The sequence below is a fragment of the Notamacropus eugenii genome, chromosome 2 (genome assembly GCF_028372415.1).
Source record: "Notamacropus eugenii isolate mMacEug1 chromosome 2, mMacEug1.pri_v2, whole genome shotgun sequence".
Classification (NCBI taxonomy): Eukaryota; Metazoa; Chordata; class Mammalia; order Diprotodontia; family Macropodidae; genus Notamacropus; species Notamacropus eugenii.
The window spans coordinates 234,499,116-234,518,770 of NC_092873.1; the positions used below are offsets into that span (position 1 = coordinate 234,499,116).

Genomic DNA, 19,655 nt, shown 5'->3' on the forward strand with positions numbered 1-19,655 from the left:
TCAAAACCTATTTTAATGTTTTTTTACCTTCAAAGAGGAGATTTTTTTACTTCCAATTCTCCTGCAACATTATTCCCATTTTTGCATTTAAACCCCAAGGTACAAAAACAAGGATATTCTATAACTTGCCTTTAGTTCTTGGACACTATTTTCCATTTCGGATGAGGACGTCAGTTCCAAGGCATTTTCAATCTCTGATACCCAGCGAAAAGTATCAGTCATCGTTTTTCTGTATTTCACTATCGCCTCATTTTTTGTTTCAAGACTAGAAAAATCATTATTGAAAAATATTGAGCAAACAAACTAGTTTGATATAATAGTGTATGCAGATCAGGTAAAAAATGTCAATCATTCTTATTAACAACAGATAGAACATCTGTTTAAATGGGTTCAAAATTAGTGAATTCGTATTTTAAAATACTGTATCATGCATGATACAATCTTGCCCTTCCCTCATTTTCACCTTCTCTCTCAAAGCTATAGTTATATGAGCCATGCAAAAGAAAATTTCGCTTTTTTGGTACATAGAGGGAAACCAAAGGTATAACTTAGTATTTAATAATTTGATAATATCCTCCAAAATGCATAAATTAATTTTAAAGAACAAAGTAATGATATAAATAATAATAAGGAACGGAACTTTTTAAAAATTTTAATTAAAAAGGAAAAAATACTCAAGGCACAAAGAGGAAGAGAGTTGCTTATGACAGATATAGAGTCGGTATATTGCTAGAGGGAGAACTTGAACCAAGGTCTGATTCTAAGAATGGTTTTCTAACCACTGTGTATACATTTGTTTTGTGTGTGTATTTGTATACACACATATATACATACATAATATACACAAAGTGTATGTATATAGAAATAGATATATTATAGATATCTACATATAGATGTCTATATGTGAAATTGCATCAACAAATAATCCCTTTAGTAGCAAGGAAATAATGAATGTTTATAAAGTTTATATACATAAGTATACACAAAATAGACCTATAAATTCCCAAAGAACATCAAAGAAACACAATATATTTCCTACTGTGAAAGACAGATTTGGCAGGAACTTTTTTTCAGCCATTTTATCAATAATTTTTTAGTGTATTTACATTGCTATGAGACTTCAAATTGCCCTCCTTGAAATTCTTGTTAACAAACTGGAGTTAATATTTCCTGGGTAATGACATTATAAGATAGCCATAAACAGTCATTGGATATCTATTCATAAACAATGCATGCTATCTAATTTTACCTAGATAGCATACAGACTTTGCTTAGATATAGAAATCTAGATGATTGAGAATCCTGTACAAGAAACAAAGTGGTGTTTAACTGTGTAAGCATTTAACTTTCAGTCCTCCATAATAGTTAATTGTTGAATCAAAAAGTTGTTATGGATCAGAAAAGTTCATAGATAACAAACAGTGATAAACAACCTAAGATGGGTTAACATCTTGACATCATGACATAAAAGTAAAAACAAATTGAGTAAATCAAATATTTCATTTGTAAAAATAGAAAAAGGTATATAATTCATTCTCATTTTGACATGCAAAAGAATGAGTAGTGTTACTTCAGTGATATCCACTCTACAAAATTTATCAATTGGAATTCCTAGGAAATTCCTGGACCATCTTCAGTTGTCCTGATTTATTTCTGGACACTGAACTCAGATGACTCCTGGATGTGAAACGGATTGGTGACTTTGCACAATCCACCCTCACTCAAATCCAATTCACTTGCATGTCATGGCATCATCTCCCTGACGTCATGGTCCTCTTAAAGAACAAAGGACACACAGCAAGCAATTTGAAATAAAATTTAGAGTGCATTTCTGCAAATAACGGTTAATGATCCTGCCAACAGGAAAACATTTATTTGTATTGCTGATAGAGGGGTGGAAGGAGGAAGCTGAATATTTCAATGTACTATTCAAGTTGGAAAGACTTCTAGGATGGACTCCACCTGTCTTTTCCAAGACATAACTAGCTAATTCAAAGAAGTTCATGAGAAGCAGGCTAGCCATCAGATGATCTTGATGGGGCAGGAGGAATTAAAATTCATTAAGTCATTTTCTAAAGTACTAAAGGCTTGGGATCTACAACAGTGAAGGAAATAGTCACACTGGATAAATTATGGATTCTTTAAATTCCTTGGATAATTCATGCACCAGGTATGGTCTTTTGTTCATCTTTCTGTTACGATGGGAGAACAGGGTCTAGGATACTTGGGCCCAAAGAGTTTTCAATTACTCATTAAAGAATTATCAAAGAAAAAAGATCCAATCTGGACAGAATGTTAATAGTCAATAAAGTATTGTTCAAGTGCCACCTCCTCCATGAGGCCTTTCCCGTTTATCCTAGCTGTTAATACTTCTCCGACCCCTCCCAAATTTCCTGGTATTTTCTTTGTGTATAACTTGAATTGACTTACGTTTTCATAGGATGTTTTCCCCTGATATTTATCTTTCTAATTCCAGCTTCTGGCAGACTATATGATATATAGTAAATAGGGAACTTAAAAAAATACTTATTTGACTGAAATGGACAACTACTCATTAATTAGTTGATCCTGATGAACTTATTATGAAATATCTCAACACATGAAAGTCAGTTTCATTAATTGATATTTCATCTACACAGTTAAAATGGATAAGCATGCACATCTCTCAGATTTTCAAATTGGGACTCTTGTTTTAAAGCTTCCACTGTCTGAAAGATCGATATTATTATGCTACATGTCTTGGACAAGGAAGAATTTGAACAAAAAAGTCTTTTGCCAGTTAAAATTCTACAGCTTAATTAAAAATTAATCCTTAAAAGAGAATACGTATAAGGATAATTTCCAGTGGACTTGCTCCTATGTACTCTAGGCCAATGAGGAGGGTTTTTCAGCTGGAAAGTTGGCATTGGTTTTCAAGACAACTGCTAGAAATTTAGGCACAGCCCCCTCACCACCATCTATGTCTCCAAAGAATTTGTGATTCCCCCCCATTTTTCTGACTCCAGCAAGATTTGAAAGAGAAAATCTTTCTTAAGAACTTTTGCCATAGAATGAAAGCTGAATTAAGTTATTTTATAAAAGTAAGAGATGTCTGGAGACGACCTAACTCTCCTTATGACACACCTTGCTGCTTGCAAACAATTCTAGACCCTCTAAAGAAAATAACATGCATGTATGCATAAGTGTGTGTGTGTGAGAGAGAGAGAGAGAGAGAGAGAGAGAGAGAGGAGGGGGGGGGGTGGGGGGGGAGGGAGGGAGGGAGGGAGACAGAGAAAGGGAAAGGGAACCTTGGATTTTAGGAATCTCAGTCTTAGTTTTATCTTCTACAAAATGAAGACTCTGAACTAGATGATCTCTTAAGGGTCTGCCCAGTCTGAAGAGATGTTCCTGTAATTCCTAACAAACTTCACAAGAAATTGAACATGGATCTCATCTCTCAATCAATTACAGAATATCACATTTGTAAAATTAGTATTTTCAACTTCACATATTTTGGGGGAAGTGTCACATTTATGGCACTTGCATAATAAAAATTAGACACTGGGAATGGCTAGACTTCCTTAAACAATCTACCTTTAGCAAGTACAGATGAAAGGGAGGATTGATGTTCATTAAGGTAAAAAAAAATTCAAAAGCAAAAATGAACTTATCATGACACTGAGGGAAAATGCAGATACACAGAAAGTAAGTGTCAGAAAATTTTCTACCAATGGAGGATAAGAAAATCAAACTCCTTCATCTTGTTTTCTAAAGGATTTTCCATAGAATGCAATTTTGAAGAGCCTGCACAGTTATGGCTGAGATACCTAAGTTTTCTATCATACACTTGGCTTGAAACTGCATCCCAGCGATCACAGAGCTCTGCCATCTTTTCATCCAGGAGGCATGCTTCGGTTGGGTTGGAGAGTTTGGGGATGATGTTGCTCCCAGTTTGAATCAGTGGTGAAAACATACACTTGTGGATGTTAACTTCCTCTTCCAGTTTCTGCCACAGATGAAAAAGCCAAGATAAATTCTAATGTTAGATCAAACGTTTTTGAAACTCTCAACACACATAGGTATTATGGCATTAATATTACATGCAGAAACCAATAAATGGGAAGATAAACACAGAAAACATATCCTCATGAGTTAGCTCTTTTAGAACAAGTCAAGGGAATTTCAAATGAAAGAATAAATATACTTTTAGAGATAATTCAGATTGTTTTCATTTTATTAACTAAAAAGAAAATAAGATTCAAGGAAAACTTTCCATTACAAAAGGAAGCATTTAAAAATGATCACATGGGAGACTCAATCACATTCAGCTTAAAAATAAAAGGCTTCCTTCTATTTCTCCAACCATGTCTGTTTTCCCTGAGACTTTTTTATGAATTACTTTCTGATCAAACTGATAACATAGTATCAATGAACTATAAATATCACAATGCAAAGACAAAGGAAAGTGCTGGGGGGGTTTTTCATTTAATTCCAGGTTCAAATTTCTTATTCAAACAAAAATTCTTAAGGGAAGAGAGAGAAGTAGGCAGGATGAGGAGGGAACATAAATGTTTATAACTAAACAAAAATGCAGGTGAAGTAATCACTGCCTTTCGAATTAAAAGCATGTGCACAACTTTTAAGAAATTAAGTTTTACTTTTACCAAGAGTCTGAATTACAATTTAATTTGTTACCATTATTATGAAAAATTGCCTCAAGAATGATTTTGCTGGTATTCCTTTTTAAATTAGAGGGCTATAAATCAAGAATACCTTCTTTTATAATATTGAGTGAAAATGTTAATGAATTTACAACTGATGCCCTTAAATGTTTCCATCTATCAAAGAATTTCACAGGGAAAAATTTACCGAAAATTAATTTGGTAAACACAAATATATTAAATAAAAATGACTCTTGTAGCTACCATAAAAGCTCCCACATTTCAGTCTGCGGAGAAAACCTTTATTCAAATGCTATTCGTTCCCCCATCACACCTCTCTATAAAAAAGCTTAAACACATTCCAAGTTTAAATTGTCACTGACAAAAAGACAAGAACAACTTCCATGCTTTTAAAACCTCAATCTTAAGGTATTTCATAAAAAGCCACTAAACGCAAGGGAAGTTATCTGAACAGCAAATCCTGTTCTGACAAAACAATCCCTACCTGCTGATATTGCTTCGCTTTCTCTAGATCGAGACCATCTTCAGTATTGGCATGAGTCAGTAACTTTTCAGCTTCCGTCAGCCACTGGTTGAATTCACTGAGGTTACTTTGGAAGTGTCTCCAATCTTTCACACTTTTATCAAAAAAACTTTTAGGGAATAAATTTTAAAAACTGGTAAGTGATTTTGGAAATGGGATCGCTTTTTATGAGAACCAATGATTTTATTAACCCTTAAAACTGTGTAATATTAGATTCATTTTGAAAAATCAAATAACTTAGTTACAAAAGTAAACAAGAACAAAGCTTAATCTATGTTAGCAAGCAAAACATCACAGGGAAATACCTCCCATGGACCCTAACACCATGTTCTCTCCCTCATTTTATTTCTTCATTTATTTTTGCAAAAAATTCTACCAGGAGCTAAAATGGTGGGGAAATTGGTTCACGAAACAAAGTGCAAGCATAGGTAATGGCTACCCTGTGGAAACATTTGCCAATATATATGAAAATGTTAATTGGCCCATCTGAAAGCAATAGTAGACATACAGTGATTTCTCTTTCTGAGCCCTTTCCTGGTGAAACCAACATTTATTCACCCTGAAGTTATCAACTGAGTCTTTTAAAACATTTTTCTTACAATCGAACAGTTTTGTTTGGTATCTGGCATGATTACAATTCTCAAATACCCAAATTCTACACTCTATACAAATGTCAATTGTTCCCATACCTAAAACGTTCTAATTATGATCATGAATCTGTTAAGGTTTGTAACATAGCAAGAATAGGAATGTTATTTAGGTCATTACACAGAGAAAGGCATATTTAGCTTTAATTGCCGTGTAATATAAAAGAGAAATGAATAAAAATGCTAGTCCTTTGCATATTCAAAGAGCCCTAGATATAGACACACAATGGCAAAAAGCTTTAATGGACTAGGATTATAAAGTTTTATTGAGGTAGTTAACTAGCACATTATTAACCTATCCTATGACAACATCCCATCACCAACGCCAAAAGATGTGGAAATGATCCTCCTCAATAAAAGGTTTCTAACATATGCAAAATGTCACCAGGTAGCCCAGAGGAGATAAGACTATAATAGCCACTATTAAATGACTACAATATACAGAATTAGTTAAGAACCAATTGGAATTGAGGGCATCTGTACCATCACAATCATCAAGGAAAACATGTCTAAATTACTGAACTCTGGACAACTGGACTACTGTGAAGAAGTAAGGCACAAGGGGAAGAAAACAATCCTATCTCTGGAATCCCAAGATGTGGGCTGTAATCAAGTAACTGACATTCCTATGTGTGTGACCTTAAACAAGTTACGTTAACTTCATAAGACTCATTTTCCTCAACAATCAAATGGGGGGGTTAAGGAGGGGCTGAGCCTGCAGGACACCTGGATCAGATGGTCTGGAAGATTCCCTCCTAGGTCTACATCTGTGAATCTGGAATCCAGTGTCCATAATTGTGCAAACAAGTTTGCAAATAAAAATATGAAGCTGGGAAACCTACAAATAATTAATAAAGCATTAACAGTCTACTAAAATTCAAATTAAATGGCAAGGAAAAATCGTTAATTGGTGGGATGCATGAAAAAAAGAATACCTAAGACCGTTTTCTGTGATCAATTTTAAAAAGTTTTCCTAGATGAAAGAAGAATTCAGGAATCTTAATTTTAGAAGGGTTTTCTGAAGCAATCTTGTCCAATGTATACCTGAATAATCTCAAATATGTCAAGGCAACCTCTGTCTCAACGATCCCGTTAATAAAATCAAATTTTAGTTTTGGATAGTTCAGTTCTGAGAAAGTATTTCCTTAATGTGTCTCCCTATAACTTCTGCCCACTGGTTCTACTTCTATGTAAAGATACAAAAGCAGAAAAAGAAAATGCATTTCATTTGTTAACTCTGAATTTTCGAATCCAAACATGTACTCCCTAAATTTCTCCTTACTATAGGCTAAACATCATGTGCTTCAACCAATTTCTCATAGGGCACTGCTTTCCTCTTTATTCAGTATCCTCTAGAAATGCTACACAGCTGGAGTGAACAGCCAGAAATGAACATAATATAAAGAATGTGGCCTGACCAAGGTAAAAGGAGCAAAGCTTCCCTTCATATGCAATGCTCTGCTTCCAAAAATGTGGTCAAAAATCACCTAAGATTTTTTTTTTTTGCCTGTCTAACCATAATGCTAACTAGAAAGAAGCTCAAAGTCCACTAAAATCCCTATTTTCTGGATTCACATGTACCAGTACTCCCTATCCTGTATACTGAGTTGCTTAATTCATCCTATTAAATTCAACTCCTTATAAAATTTGTAAAATCTGTGAACTGCAAAATCTTTCAATTACTTCGTAAACAAGAAGAAAGTACAAATGAGATTACAGACTGGAGACAAAGATGGCACATTGGAGGTCATTTAGTACAACCCTCAACACATAGGATGACAATGAGACTCAGAGAGTTGATGTCAGTTGTTCAATGATCTCAACGATCACACAGCTGGTAAGTGGCAAAGTCTCTAACGAAGGTGATGATATGATGATTCTATAAGTTTCTTCTATTTTTAAGTAAAAAATTATATTTTTATTGAAAAATTGTATTATTAGTTGGAGGGTGGGGAGAGTGGATTTGTCTGTTTAATTGTTTGGCATAAACTTCTGGTTTCCTTGGTGTAAAGTATTCTCAGTAAAGAAATTCTAACCACGAAGATGACTGTTTTGCAAGATTAGAAAGTGATCTGAAACATTGAGGTGTTCTGTAATTGAAATATTCCATAAGGCTATAACTTGTTTCACAATTGGTATTATGCAGACATGAAGCCCAAGCCTTGTTGCAACCACATTCAAGACAAGGCCTCTATTCCCCACGCAACAGTCTCAAAAGATGATTATACCAAGCAATATAAAATACGAACACTTCCCTCTAAAAAAGATTCTGAGAAAAACCCTTTTTCCCTCTCCCTGAGAGGAGCCAATCTCAAATTTCTGCAGTACTGTGAAACTACTGACCAGGAACTCAAGGTAGCACTTTTAGAGGAAGCAACTGACAATATCTTTGTGTTCTTGCTGTCATGGGAAAGGATTTGGGTTTTCTTCCTTTTCCATCGGAAAGAAAAGAAAATTGCAAACTGCAGTTCCTTCTAATTTAAGTCTCAACAAGCCATGGAGAGGTAAATTTGGGCAAAGACCTTTTGCCTAATTATTTCAGTAAATTAGTACACCTGAATTATGTGCCTACTATGTGCCAGATGCTACATTAAGTGTTTTGGATACAAAAAAGACAAAACACAGTCCTAGAAATCAAGAAATCCTACTGTAACACATGGGAGAAAACATGCAAACAACTCTGTACAAAAAAAAAGACAGGCAAGTTAGTTAAATTGAAGATAATCAAGAGAGTGGAGTCATTAGAATGAAGAGGAATCAGGAAAGGAACCCTGGGGAGGAGAGGGTTTTACCGGGGACCTAACAGAAAGCAGAAGTCAGGAGGCTGAAAGGAAAAAGGAGCAAATTTCAAGCATGGGGAAGAGCCTGTGAAAAGCTCCTAGTTGAACACCAATTTCTTGTTCAAGAGCATCAAAGAGGTCAATGTCACAGGATCACAGGTACATGGTGGAAGGGGAATATAAAACATAAGAAGACTGGAAAAGTGAGAGATTATGAAAGGTTTGAATGACTAACAGAGGTTTTTATATTTGACCTCAGAAGTAATAAAGAGCCATTGAATTTGATGAGAAGGGAGGTGGTGACCTGATCAGACCTGTCATTAAGGAAGACTGATTCTATCAAATGAGTGCATGATAGACTGGAGGAGAGGAATATTTGTGGCTGGGAGAACAACTGGAAGGGTATTGCAGTGAGGTAAGGGTTTGCAACAGAGCAAGGGAAATGTTAGGAGAGAAGGGGGCATTTACCATAGATATCACATAGGTCAAATCAATAGGCCTTGGCAAGAGACAAATTATGACGGGAGGAGGGAAGGAGAAAGTGAGGGGTTAAGGAGAGATCCTACACTTCAAGCATCAGGGAATGAGTAGATGGTGGTGAGAAAGGTGGGGGAGAAGATAAGGAGTTGAGTTTTACACATGTTGATTATAAGATCTCTATGAAACATTTAGTTCCAGATATTCAATAAGCAGCTGAAGATGAGAGTGGAGAAAAATACGTATAGATATGATCACTGAATATACAGGAGCTGATGAGATCATCAAGTGAAGCAATGCAGAAAGATAATAGAAGGAGGTCCAGGGCAGAGACCTGTGGGACACCTACCACAGCTAAGGGTATCAGCTAAATGAAGATCTCACAAATGAGACTGAATGAGAGTGATAAAAAAGGGAGGAAAACTAGAAAACAACAGCATACAGAGAAGTGGGTATCAAGGACAAGACAGTGAGAGGATCAAAGCCCCAGTGAGGGGGTCAAAAAGGATACAGACTGAGGAAAGGTAATCCAATTTGGCGATAAGAAATAGGAACTCTGGAGGGAGCTAAATGACAAGGTCAGGATTCAGACTGCAAAGAGTTAAGAAGAGAGAGAGAAGAAAGTGGGGGCAGCTAACATGGACAATATATCAAGAAGGATCGACATAAAAGGGAAGAAAGAAATGGGACAATAGCTAAAAGGGATAGATGGATAAAGTAAGGATCTTCAGAGGATGAGGGAAATACATGAATGTTGGTAAGCAGCCAGTACAAGCAAAGGGAGGGCCTTGAAGGAAAAGCAGAGAGTAAAGATGAGAAGGGAGGCAGTGTTGGAGAAGATGGGACACAATGGAATTACTTACGCATTCAGGACAATTTGCCTTGAGAAAGGAACAATCACCTCTTCTTGTTCAATAGAAGGAAGGTAGAAACAGTAGTAGAAGGCTTTGGGGATAAATAAGTTGAAAAGGAAAGCCGAAGAGGAAGCTTTAAGGTAAGAGATATATAGTACACATTTGTAAGTTATCAGTAAGAGCACAGAGGGGCCAAGCAGCTTGAGTCTACACTTCAAGCTTCAAACTGTGGGAAGGTAACTTAAGGGGGAGACAGAATGGAGCTCAAATTTAACATGTAAAGGAGTCATCCTGTTCAACTATAGGGCAAAGTATTTTAACCTTTTTTGTATGCTAAAAAGTAAACTATGATATTACCATATTAAAGTTTTTTTTCCCTCAATAATTAGATTTGCCCAGAAAGACGCACAAAGCTCATGTTAAAAATTAAAATTATGTTAAAATGTAATGTTAACATTATGAAAATCAGAATGTCTCTTTTATGGTATTCTTCTTTTCCCCCCTATTTATCTATATAAGATGTATCTTTACTGAGAATAGGAATTAACAAATACACATAGATGATGTCCTTTCATGGAGAATTTTAAAGGCAAGCCAGGAATCTATTTTTCAATGTATCAAAAAGAAGTGAAGATTTCAAAGGAGTGGAAACAATTACCAATAGTACTATTGACAAGAGAGGAAATGACCCAGAAAAAGGAGAACAAGTACCAATTCACAGACTGATTTTATCTTCTATAAAAAATTTTTGGACATATCAAGGAAATACTTCATAAAAAGAGGGACAGGCAAGGATCACGTAGATCAGAGGTGCTGCAGGCAACCAACAATACCGCAGAATGCAAACCAAACCAGATTAAAACATAACTTGGAACTATTTTTTCAAATTAATAAAAATAAAACAAGAAACATTACTATAACTTGGAAGGTCAAAATGTGGTCCATAAGTACCCTTATGTCCACTTTAGTGGTCCCCATTTCTACTTGGGTTTGCCATCAATAATGTAGGCAATTTCTATGACAGCTGAAATCTTCTGTAAGAACTGACTGAAAAATAGAGAAAATACAAGATCCTGACATGGTTTTTTAAAAAAAATTCTAAAACAGCAATTGCCTTGACCATGGAAGAATCTTGACTCCCATGGAAATGTAAAGATGATTCAAAAATCCATGGACAGATTCAACTATAAAGATAATTTGGTTGAAGAATACTTTGAGTATCATATATCAAAAACAAGACATAAAACAGAGACATGCATCAGTGTGAAGCTATTTTCCAACTGTCATGGAAGGGGTACAATGCAAAATCTGAAAAGTTTAAAAAAAACAAAACAAAACCGTTAGGTTCGACCAATACTCTTGCATATTGATGACATGATACAGATAGCACATGGTCCCTGGGATACTACAGAAACCTCCCAAATGGGATCCATTAGCAATCAGAAGAAATTAACATTATCAGTTGACAAAGGGTGAAAAGTACAAGAGGAAGAAAAAGGAAGCCAATTTCCTGGATTTTAACATGCAACTGTATGGGCAAACATCTTGCATAAATTCTTCAGACGGAAATTGTTATTTTGCATGACTTTATGCAATTGTGAGAATTTTTATTTTTTTCTCTTGTTTTTCAATTTGCTGGAGAAAAAATGAATGCTTGTTAATTGAAAAAAAAAAGGTAATGAGCTTCAAAAACTCAAGAGGCCTGAGACTTTTCAAGCCTTCTCAAAGTCCTTATCAGTGGTATCTGACATTCTAAAGAGATTTCCTATAGACTGAACTTAGGTATAAACAGATGGTTTTGAACTAGCACACAGCTCATACAAAATAATGTGACTATGTTCACAGGAAATTCTAACAAGATCCCTAAATAAGATTTTTGGGGAAATAAGATGCTATTGTTGTTCTTGCTCAGTCCTTTCAATCATGTCTGACTCTTTGTGTCACCAGTTGAGTTTTCTTGAAAAAGGTACTAGAGTGGTTTGCCTTTTTCTTCTCCAGCATACTTTATAGATGGGGAAAATGAGGCAAACGGGGTTAAGTCACTTGCTCAGGGTCACAAACTCCTAAGTGTCTGAGACTATGTCTGAACTCAGGTCTTCTATCCACTATGACTCAAAATCTTTAGGAATAATCCTCCCAGTTCAGACTGTACTTCACCTTCTCATAGGCTGTAATCTCACCCAATTTTTTTCATAGATAGGAAAACAGAAACCCAGAGATATAATTGATTTACCCATGGTTACACAGGTAAGTGTTAAGAAGCAGGGTTAAAATCTAGGTCTTCTTACTCTAGAATCTTCCTCTCCTCCTACATAGATATGGATTATTAGTTTTGAAATAGGAAGTGCTTAAGTAATGATTTGTACAATTAAGGCTGACTATAATAATATTATACAATCATCCCATTAGATGATCTAAATCACTAAAAGGGGAAAGATTATAAAAGTCGATACGAGAAACAGGTGATCCCCAAATCTATGTAGCTAATCCTAGCCTCTCTCCAAAGCTACCATCAATCAACAAGCATTCATTAAGTGCCTCCTAGGTGCTAGGCATGACGTTAAATTCTGGGGACACAAAAAGAGGCAAAATATAGTCCCTGCCCTCAAGGAGTTTATAAACTAAAGGTGGAAGACAACATGCAAACAACTATATGCCAAGCAAGATATATACAGGATAAGTAGAAAATAATTAACAGAGAGAAGGCATTGGAATTACAAGGGCTTTTTTAGGGAAGACTTCCTAGAGAAGTGGGAACTCAGAGAGGTCAGTAATCACAGCGGAAGAAGAAGAGAGTTTGAGGGATGGGAGACAGCCACAGAATGCTAGAGCTGAGAACTGGATTGTCTTGTTTGTGCAACAGCCAGACGGCCAGTGGCACAGTATCAAAGAGTATGTGTCAGGGAGTAAGGTAACCTAAGACTGGAAAGGTAGACATGTGGGTTAGGACAGGAAAGACTTTGAATGCCAAACAAAGCATTTTGTATAGGAAGTCGTCAGAATTCATTGAGCAGGGAGATGGATGTAATCAGATCTGAGCTTTAGGAAAATCACTTTAAGTGGCTTAATGGAGGATGGAAAGGACTTGGGGGAGACCTGCACCAAGCCAAAACCTACCAGCAGGCTATTGCAATAATCTAGCATACACCTTTCTTGTAGTTCCTGGAATATGATACTCCATCTCTCACATCCATATCTCTGCAGTGGCTCCCCTTCATGACTGAAATGCTCTGCCACTGTTCCTTCACACCTGAGTTTCCCTGGCTTCCTTCAAGAATTAAATCAAATCCTACATTCTACAGGAAGCCTTTCACAATCCCCTTAGCAGCTAATATCTTACCCTCTTAGAACTGTCACTGCTGCTGAGTCATTTCCGTCATGTCCAACTCTCCATGACCACCCCCGTTAGGGTTTTTCTTGCCAAAGATATTGGAGTAGTTCCTCATTTCCTTCTCCAGTTCATTTTACAGACAAGGAAACTGAGGAAAATTGGGTTATGCGACTTACCCAGTGTCCCACATCTAGTAAGGGTCTGAGATTGGATTTGAAATCAGGTCCTCCTAATTCCAGGCCCACCACTCTATCCACTGTGCCATCTAGCTGCCTACTCTCTTAGATTACCTTCCATTCATTCTGTATTTATCTTATATTCCTTTCCATGCTGCTAACCCCATTAGACTAGGAGCTACTTAAGGGCAAGGACAGCTTTTTTGCCATTTTTTGCTTGTCCAGCCCTTAGCACAGTGGCTGGAACACAGTAAGCACATTAAAAATGCTTCAATGAATGACTGACCAAAAACTAATTATTACTCAGAAAAAAAGACTTTTGTAATCTCATGATGTCTTATGTATAGAAGTGTTGTTTCCAAAGTTGTATTTCTTTCTCCTGTCATGTGTTGATTAGCAAGTATCTGAAATTGTTTGACATATAAATTATTTTGCCTCTTGCTTTCCTTTTCCTGCCATCTGCTGCACATCACTGTACTCTCTCACAATGTAATCATTCCCATTAGAATATGTGATAGTAAAGAAAAATCAAAGCAGATATCTTTAACACCAGCTTCAGTTTGGTACAGAGAAAGTTAAAAGCATTGGCTTCAAAAAAGTTTTCCAATTACAAAAGAAGTTTGCTGTTCATGGTATGTCATCCTTTTTTTTTTTTTGGGCCAAAGATCAGATTAAAAAAAACACATTAAGAAATATAGCGTTAGGCTGTGATTTTTTTACATTTTTACTCCATTCACAGATAGGGTGTGTGTGTGTGTGTGTGTGTGTGTGTGTGTGTGTGTGTGTGTGTGTGTGTGTGTGTGTGTGTGTGTGTGTGTAACATCTAATATTCACATAGCTCTTCAAGGTTTGCAAAATGACTTACCAATAGTAATGTATCTCCACAACAAGCCTAGAAGGTTGAGACCATTATTATCCTCACTTTACAAGTGAAGAAACTGAGGTAGACAAAGGTTAAGAGTCTTGCCTAGCATTACATACCTACCAAATGTTTGAGAGTAGATTTGAACTCAGGTCTTCCTGACTCAAGGTCCACCATGCTATCCACAGTACCATCTATAAAAACCTCTAGGCATATTATTACTATGAAGTTACTATGAAATGTGATGAGCACCAAGCTGTAATACAGACATCAATGATAGGCAGCCATAGTATAGTGGATATAGATGAATTTAAAGTCAGAAAGACCCAGGTCCAAGATTCTCTCCTACGTATCAGCAATGTATCCACAGAAAAGTCACTTCAACTGATAGTACCCCAGAAACTTCTCTAAGATTATAAATTATAAAACAGATGCAAAACTCTACTGGAACAGAGAATCTCCATACAAAGGAGTTTCTTACACAGTCAATCCCATTTCCTTCAAAAACATACACAGAAATTTTTAAAACTTAGAAAATGAAATTTAGAAAAAACTATCACTCATCCATTAATTTGATATGAAATATTAATTTGTATTATCCTTAATTTGTTACTATATTGGTTTTATGATGATCTTTCCAAAACTATTGGTCATAAAAATTGAATACATACACAAACACAATGATAATAGCAGTTGTAGATACTCAGATTTTCTATAAGGCAGATTTAGGAATAAGGCAAGAAATTTAATCATTTGACTAATGTGGGAGGGGGTATGTGTTTTTACTCCTTTTCAAGACTGCTGAGACTCATATTTTTTTTTTAAAATCCTTTATAGTAAATATAAGCTAAAACAGACTTACCTTTTATGATCATAGTAGGTTGTTTTCAGACTGTTCCACTTTTCATTCAAGTGGTTCAGTCTTTTCTCAATCAGAATGGCTCCTAGATGGGAAACATCCAGTATAATTCTGGGCTCCTTCCTACGAAGAGCTGTAATCTGCTCCTCGACTTTGTCCAGGAGAGAATTGATTTGCTATAAAAAAAAAAATGTCAACAGAGACTTGGGTTTGGATACTACCTCTAACAATGATTATGTTAGCTGTATGTCCTTGGGCGAGTCATTTCACCTCTCAAACCTCAGTCTCCTCAACGATGAGACTGGAATCATAGCTGCAGTAGCTACTTCACAGGACTGCTGGAATATCAAAATGCTGTGCATAAAGTGCACAGCAGGTTTGAAAGTACGGTAGCAGCGCTGGCTATTATAGAATATTACAATAGCTCTCCCTTTACACGTAGACATCATATAGACTTTTTATCATGGAGACTTATTAAACTTTAAGTTACAAGGCTGGTATTAATTTGCACTGTGGAGTCAGTTTCCTCACTCAGAGTTATAAAGTCATAATTCTTCCCTTCCCTCCTCCCACTCCCATAAAAATAGTACAGATACTAAAAGAAATAGTAGCAGCTGTGGTCATTAACCTTAGGGCCCCCATTGAAAGTCATTCTGAAAGAAGGTCATATTACATACAAAGCATAAAAAGAATGGACAAAAAGGGGGAGGGGGGCATGAGAAAGGAACCAAATGAGTTACTCAGGCATATAGAATTATGCTTTTATATATTCAGCCATATGAAATCATCAATGTTGGTCTTTAAAGCATAGATGACATTACCATTCATGGGAGTAGGAGAGAAGCGTAGCACATACCAATTTAAAACTGAATAAAATAAAAAACATAACAAAATCACAAGGAAAGGAAATAGAGTAAATGGTCAATTATTGGGAAATAATCAAAGGAATTGAGATATATGTTCATATACGCTAGATATATGCTATATGTACACACATATAAAATTGACTGAGGCAAAAGTTAATATGCTATCTTGCTTCATCAGTGGCATGGTTCATATATGCAATCTCTACTCAGCATCTTAATACAATGAATTTAGAAAATTAGATTAAGGAATTTTTGTAATAGAAAGAAGACTTATAATTGGTGTAAATAGTAATGTAATCATCTCTAGTATGCCACATTTCAGGAAAGGCTAGATTGGAAAATGGGAGGCATGGATTCCAGATGTGGCTCTGCCTCTGCCTAGTTAAATACACTCTCAAGTTTCCTTCCAAGCCTGTAACTCCATGACTAAAACACCCTGTGATGATCTTGCTTTGAAATTATAGTTCTCCATATGATGTGCTACTGAATGCTAACGCTATAAAATCTAATACGTTTCACTCTAGTTTCTACTTTTATCATAAATACATTCCCCAGTTATTTCTTCACCATGCAGTTTGTACTATGACCACTATTATCGGTAATCCCTCCAAAAGAAACTTGGATTACATCCCCTGAAAAGCCACCTCTGATGGGCAAAGGTTTGGCTTGAATCTCCCCAGTGCAAGGACGCCATACCATTTTGAAAACATCTCAGTTTCGAGACATGTCCCTCACCCAACATACATATAATTTTTTCTCTTACCCTTTCTATGTTGTCTTCTCTTATTAATTATTCTTTAAGCTGCTTGAGGGCATGAACTGCCCCATTTATTTTTATGTCTCCACAGCCCTTAATGCAGTGTCCAATACATAACAAGTGTTTAATAAATAAATACCTTGCTGTCATTATAGCTCTGAATACTCCAGAGTAGCTATCTGACCTTCATCTCTCATAGCTTCCGTTTCCTCAACTATAAAATGGGGATAGGATACCTCACAATGCTATTGCAGTGACCCAATTAGATGATACATGTAAAATGTTTTACAGATCTTAAGGTGTCCTAAATGCATTTATCAGAGAAATAGTTTTGATGGACTCTAGCCTCTGCTCCCAGCATCAATATCCCAACTTCTTCATATGCCTCACTACCTCACTAGAACAGCAGGTGTGTCCCTTACCTCAACTACATAGCACATCCACCTAATATTAAATAGGACCACAATAGGCAGCCATCAAGAAAGTAGCACCAAGAGGATGCTGAGCAGAATCTTTTAGCACTAAATCATAACCTAAGTGGATACATGCACAGTAACAGCAAAGAACTGGCCTCAGGTGAACTTAGGATGTAGAGAGGGTTATTATAATATCATTAGTGTACATTAATATCCCCTTTACCCCTTTTCTGTATGCATTCTGGATAAACATATTTCCACCAAGGCTAGGAACCCTACCGATATCAATTCAGCCCTCTGATAATTTACTCTTCGTATATTCTGTAAAGATGAGTTGCACCTTTTGCTCCATAAAAATCTCTATCTTGCTTTGTTAACCTGCTGGTTCCTCTATGGAGCCTAGCCTGTTTGTTGAGAGCATAATCCTCAATAAGCCTTTGCTTGGGCTGGAGATGGTCTGAGTCTGTGAAGTCTTTCAAAACAAACTTACAACATGCCTTGTAACACCACAATGTTTTTGACACCCAGCATGGAGAGGAGAGTCTGATTCTGATACTTTTCAATCAAAGGTAAGTCTTTTCCTTTCCTCTCTCTTGGCTGGGGTCCCTCAAATACCTAGGAAGTCTTGACAAGACACTTGGGGCCCCAGTGTGCATGGGCAATTTCCCTGTAGACACAGGAAGCTCTTTGAGGAACTTTACAGTCAGCTCTGAGCTGGCTTTTATCCCTCTCTGAGCGACACCACATGATCAAGTGAATGGTGGCTACAAAAAGGATTTCTTTGCATTCAGTGCCTTCCCCCTACCCAACCCAAACCCATAGGACTCCCCACTAGGCAAGTATCCTGCAAAGTTGGAACAAATTTGGCTTACAGGACATGAAAACAATTCACATGAGTGTAAAGAAGGTAACACAATGCGTGGGAGAGGGAGACACTATAAGTACTAACTAGGATTATGAGCTTCTTCATTGGATGGCACCGCTATACAATGCCAATGGTGATGAGATGCCCAATTTTCCGTGTTAGGTATTTTGGAATTGTATTCAGTAAGCCTGAAGTCACCTAATCAGTAATGGGTTTGTTTCAAGTTTCAAATACATAATATTGTTTCAAATTGGTAAACTATTGTATTAGTTCCAGAAAGTATTGGATTTTCCTCAGTCTAGAGGAAGAATTACCATAGGGTGAACAGGCAGACCCTTCTCTGTGGTTCTTGTCAATTCCTCTTATTCTGTAAATTTTCCTGTGTGGACAAGTTCATCAGCCCAGGAAAAGAGCTTGTTTGGGTTACAGAGTTCCTAAACAATGAGCTTGGCTTGCTGAGAATGTGCAAATTTATGTATTATATACAAATATATTTATCTGTATATTACATGCATGTATACTATTATATAGAAATGATTTCTAATGATTGGTCTTTACACCAGGATAAATGTAAATTCAAGAAGGAAAGAAAAACAGGTGAAAGATGTTCAGGGAAACTTCTTATGCATGAAAGTTATGGTAACATTTTTATTGCTCCATTAAGAGTAAAAATAATTCCATCTAGCCCTAAGCTGAGTTTGATGAAACTTGCCATTTAAGATAAAAGCTCTTGGGCCTATAACTGATTTTTTTTTTTTTTAGTTTGAATTTAGGTGTAGTTGTATGCATTAAATCAGTACTCCACCATCTGAGAAAAATGCCACAGGCTACTCAGAGGTGATGTGATATACTCAACTGCAAATGACAACAGGGGGAGGTTTGCTTCTGGGACAACCTTGGCACAGCCTAGCCTGGGATCCTCCTGGCTCAGTTTCCCCACTGTGTTCCTTTGAAAAGGAATGTTTCCCAACGTGATGATTTCCGAGTCTGGCTATACAGTGGAATTGTTACTGCACGGTTGATAAACTGTGACTCCTACCAAAAGTCAAACAGAGCTAAGGATATTTTATCTTGTGATATGTGCTATGATCAGGTCCCTACTTCTTCCTTTTATAGCAAATTTCTATAAACTAAGCGAGTAGTCAGTAAAGTATATGAGCAAATGTAAGTATGTGAGATCTTGCTATTTTGATCTAAATTTACAGTCATTCCGTGGCCTAAGCAAGAATTGTGAGCTTAAAGTCAGGAACCTCTTTTGTTTCTGTTTCAGGAATGAGATTTCAGTACAGTTCAAAGACAACATAAGGTTGTAAAATGTTTCAAAATGATGTGAGAATAACTGGGTACTGGTCCAGTTGATTGAGGAACCTAGCTGTCATTCTATTAATTACTAAAACTAAATCAGAAACATCTTTAGTTTGGTTTGGAAAAGAGAATTTCAGTGTCACCCATTTTCTTAAAGTGAGGTAACCTATGGAATATTTTGCAATATTTTGTTTTACATTAATGGAAAACTCAACTTTATGATGAACATGTTTCCTTATGAAAAAGTTACTGATATGTACTATTTTGTAATCCTCC

General features: G+C 36.3%; 1 protein-coding gene across 4 annotated transcripts in view; it reads right to left on the reverse strand.

Annotated features, from left to right (window-relative positions):
* LOC140526962 (utrophin-like) overlaps positions 1–19,655 on the reverse strand; it is a 90,194-nt gene that overhangs the window by 45,285 nt on the left and 25,254 nt on the right. For all 4 annotated transcript variants that reach the window (XM_072643578.1, XM_072643579.1, XM_072643576.1 and 1 more), the window contains 4 exons: positions 15,174–15,346; positions 5,146–5,293; positions 3,807–3,985; positions 130–265 (listed from right to left, as the gene is read on the reverse strand). In XM_072643578.1, the coding sequence (XP_072499679.1) occupies positions 130–265; positions 3,807–3,985; positions 5,146–5,293; positions 15,174–15,346 (636 nt within the window). The remainder of the gene's footprint in view (positions 1–129; positions 266–3,806; positions 3,986–5,145; positions 5,294–15,173; positions 15,347–19,655) is intronic.